The following is a 3329-nucleotide window of genomic DNA, read 5'->3' on the forward strand; positions in this document are numbered from 1 at the left end:
TGAGTTACATCCCTGCATCCCACAATGAAAGGAGAGAACCAACTCCTGAAAGTTGGTCTTTGACTCCACAAACACGCCAGGCAAGCACACGTATATGAACATACATACATACCCAAATAACAATAAATAAAAGAATTCTTAATTTTAAAAAATTAAGTCTATAATGTATGCTCTGAAGTAGTTTAAAATGTAATTATTTATGAGTCAGTGTGCATGGAATTCAATACAAGAATATAATAAATGTTCTTGTTCTGAGGCCAAACCCAGTGAGACCACAGCAATGTGCTTTACCTGTAGTAAGCTATGAGAAATATTTTTAAAATCACTGGTTGTGAGCAATTACTTTTCATTGAAGTTAGACTCCATATTAAATACTGGGCCACCTTAATCCAATTTCGACCCCTTTCCCCATCTGCATTTCCCTATAGTTGCCACTACACACTGAATTTCATGCATTCTGTCATGTGTTTACTCAAAGTAACCTAAAGAAGAGCTTTCTCATGTGTAACACTGGTACTTTAAGGTACTAATCCTCCCAAGTGGAACTACAGTGTAGTGCTGGCCTGCCACCATTTCTCTCCTCCCCTTTGGGTCCTGTATAATTGAGTTGACGTGGGTCCTGTGCTTGATGCCCAATGGCCACAAATTCACGTGTTCAAGCTTCCAGTGGCCTGACAGCCTCTGCTCCCCTGTGTCCATGAATTAGTCCTTGCTCTGACAATCTTTCTGCCTCCTCTTCCACAATGGGTGGGTGAAGTTCCATATAGCAGTCCTATCCTACACTCTGCAATCACTTATTCTTTAAAACTTGGCCAGTTGTGGCCTTCTGTGTGCATTGCACTCTCTTGTATAAGGAAGCTTTACTGGTGAAAGTCGAGGGATGCAATAGCTTTCTTTTTATCCCTTGTTCCACTATGTTCCATAAGCCTTTGTTGTAGAAGTTCAACTGTAGGTGTGTCACCTAGTACTGGACATATGTTCTGACGAATTTGGGCACAAATGCTTGACTGAATAGGACTTAACATATATGGCAGGAAGCCTTGTTCCGCTATGTTCCATAAGCCTTTGCTGTAGAAGTTCAACTGTAGGTGTGTCACCTAGTACTGGACATCTCTCAGACATATGTTCTGATGAATTTGGGCACAAATGCTTGACTGAATAGGACTTAACATATATGGCAGGATACATGAGCTCCAGCGGGGTATAGGGAAGGTATGGCTGGGGTCTGGGGTCTAAATTTGATAACTGTTATATGAAAGTACAAAAGCTCAATAAAAATATATTAAAAATAAAAAATGGTTCCTGGAGCCACCAGCTTGCCTGGGTGTGTTTGGCTGCTGTGCCCACTTCCCCTTCATTCCCCTAGGCTCATTCACCCTCTCAGCTTTCCCATCCTATCTCTCCTCCTACAAAGGGGACTGGCACATTTCCTGTCTTGGCCTCCCAGACCTCAGGATGACCTCTTGGCCAAAACTCTGCACTGCTTCCTCATCTTTTGCTTCCAGAACAAACCAATTAATCCCTCTAGTCACCACCCCCCTTTGCATCTTTCTGCAGCCCAGCCCCATAGCATCCTGGAGCCACAGCTTGCCTGGGTAAGTTTGGCTGTTCCCACTCTGTCTTGATGCCCCCAGCCTCATTCATCCTCCCAGCTCACCCACCCCATCTCTCCTTCTAGCAGGGGCACTGGTCCATTTCTTGTCCTGACACCTCAGACTCTTGGACTGACCTCTTAGCCCACAATCCCCACTGCTTCCTAACCTTTAATGACCAGACCAACCTATTTCCTTCCTGTAGTCCCCAGGTTCCCAATGGCTTCTTCTCACACCCTCCTCCCTTTGCATTCTTTGGGGCCAGCACCATTCTTGGGCCCTGCTCCCAGGCCAGCCCAGCCCTCAAATTACTCAGGCCAGGTCTGGAAGGATTCAGACCTTAGGAGAAAGCCTGAGAGCATCTGATCCTCATCCGACTTGGGTCTCTGTGGGAACTCCTGAGCAGCAAGAGGTAAGCAATTTGGCCCCTCCAATATAAAATCAAAAGAGAGATCCTGAAGCCTTGACCAACCAGCTTTTCATGCCCAAGGAGTAAACCACAAAGGCACATAAAGTTTACAAAAAGAAGTAGACCAAAACTCAACAAAGGAAGGCTTGAGTCTCATACAAGAACCAGAATCTACAAAAGAAATTCACATGTCAATATCACAGAGAAAAAATAATAACATGAAAAACCAAAATAACATATCCCCACCAAAAACCAGTAATACTCTCGAGGAGCACAATGAGAACCCCCTAGAGACAATGCAGGACATGGAACTCAAAAGAACAATTTCAGGGAATTTAAAGAACACACAAAGAAATCCAAAAACTGAAAGAAGATAGGGATAAAGTTCTGAATGAATTTATAGAGTTAGAAATATTGAAGACTGCTCAGGCTGCAATTAAGAAGGAAATGAAACACTCACTAAACCAATTAGAAAAGACAGGAGAAACCCTCAGTAATAGGATGAATGAAATGGAAAACAGAATATCAAGATTGGAAGATAAAGTGGATGAGTTAGACCACTCAAGCAAAGATTATGAAAAGTTTAGGAAAACACAAGAATGGAATATGCAGGAAATGTGTGACACCATAAAAAGACCAAACTTATGACTCATAGGCATACAGGAAGGAGAAGAATCCCAAAATAATAACTTACATATCATAGGGATAGAGGAAAGAGAAGAATCTCAGGATAATAGTATGGACCAGACTTCAACAGGACTGTAGATGAAAATTTTCCAAAATTAAAGAAAGATAGCCCCATACAAATACAAGAAGCACATCGAACACCAAACAGACAGGACCAGAAAAAATACTCTTCACTGCACATCATAGTAAAAACACTAAATATACAGAACAAACAGAACACTGAAAGCTGCAAAAGAAAAACAATAAATCACATATAAAGGAAAACTCATCAGAACTACAGCTGACTTTTCAATGCAAACTATTTAAGCCAGAAGAGCCTGGACCAAAGTATTACCAGTTCTAAATCGCAACAGATGCCAAACCAGATTACTTTACCCAGCCAAAATATCTGTTATAGTTGAAGGGGAAAGAAAAATGTTCCATGATATAAATAGAGTGAAAGAATTCATGTTCACAAAACCAGCCCTTCAGAGAGTTCTTGAAGCAGTACAAAAGAGCTGAAGAATGGAATGAATATACCCCAGGGGTTACTGAAAGAAACCTAATGAAATTATAACTATAGAAATGCATCCAAACCAAGAATGTGGACAGAAATATAAATGACAGGTATCAATACACATCTTTCATTAATAACTTTAAAT

General features: G+C 41.2%; 1 protein-coding gene across 1 annotated transcript in view; it reads left to right on the plus strand.

The window, feature by feature from the left end:
• LOC103735217 (olfactory receptor 6C2-like) overlaps positions 1-841 on the plus strand; it is a gene marked incomplete at its 3' end in the record, with an annotated part of 3897 nt that extends 3056 nt beyond the window's left edge. Inside the window, exon 2 of the mRNA XM_008834367.1 lies at positions 819-841. Coding sequence (XP_008832589.1) covers positions 819-841 — 23 coding nt within the window. The remainder of the gene's footprint in view (positions 1-818) is intronic.
• Between the last annotated feature and the right edge of the window lie 2488 nt (positions 842-3329).

This window comes from Nannospalax galili, unplaced genomic scaffold (genome assembly GCF_000622305.1).
Source record: "Nannospalax galili isolate Female #2095 unplaced genomic scaffold, S.galili_v1.0 scaffold2017, whole genome shotgun sequence".
Taxonomy (NCBI): Eukaryota; Metazoa; Chordata; class Mammalia; order Rodentia; family Spalacidae; genus Nannospalax; species Nannospalax galili.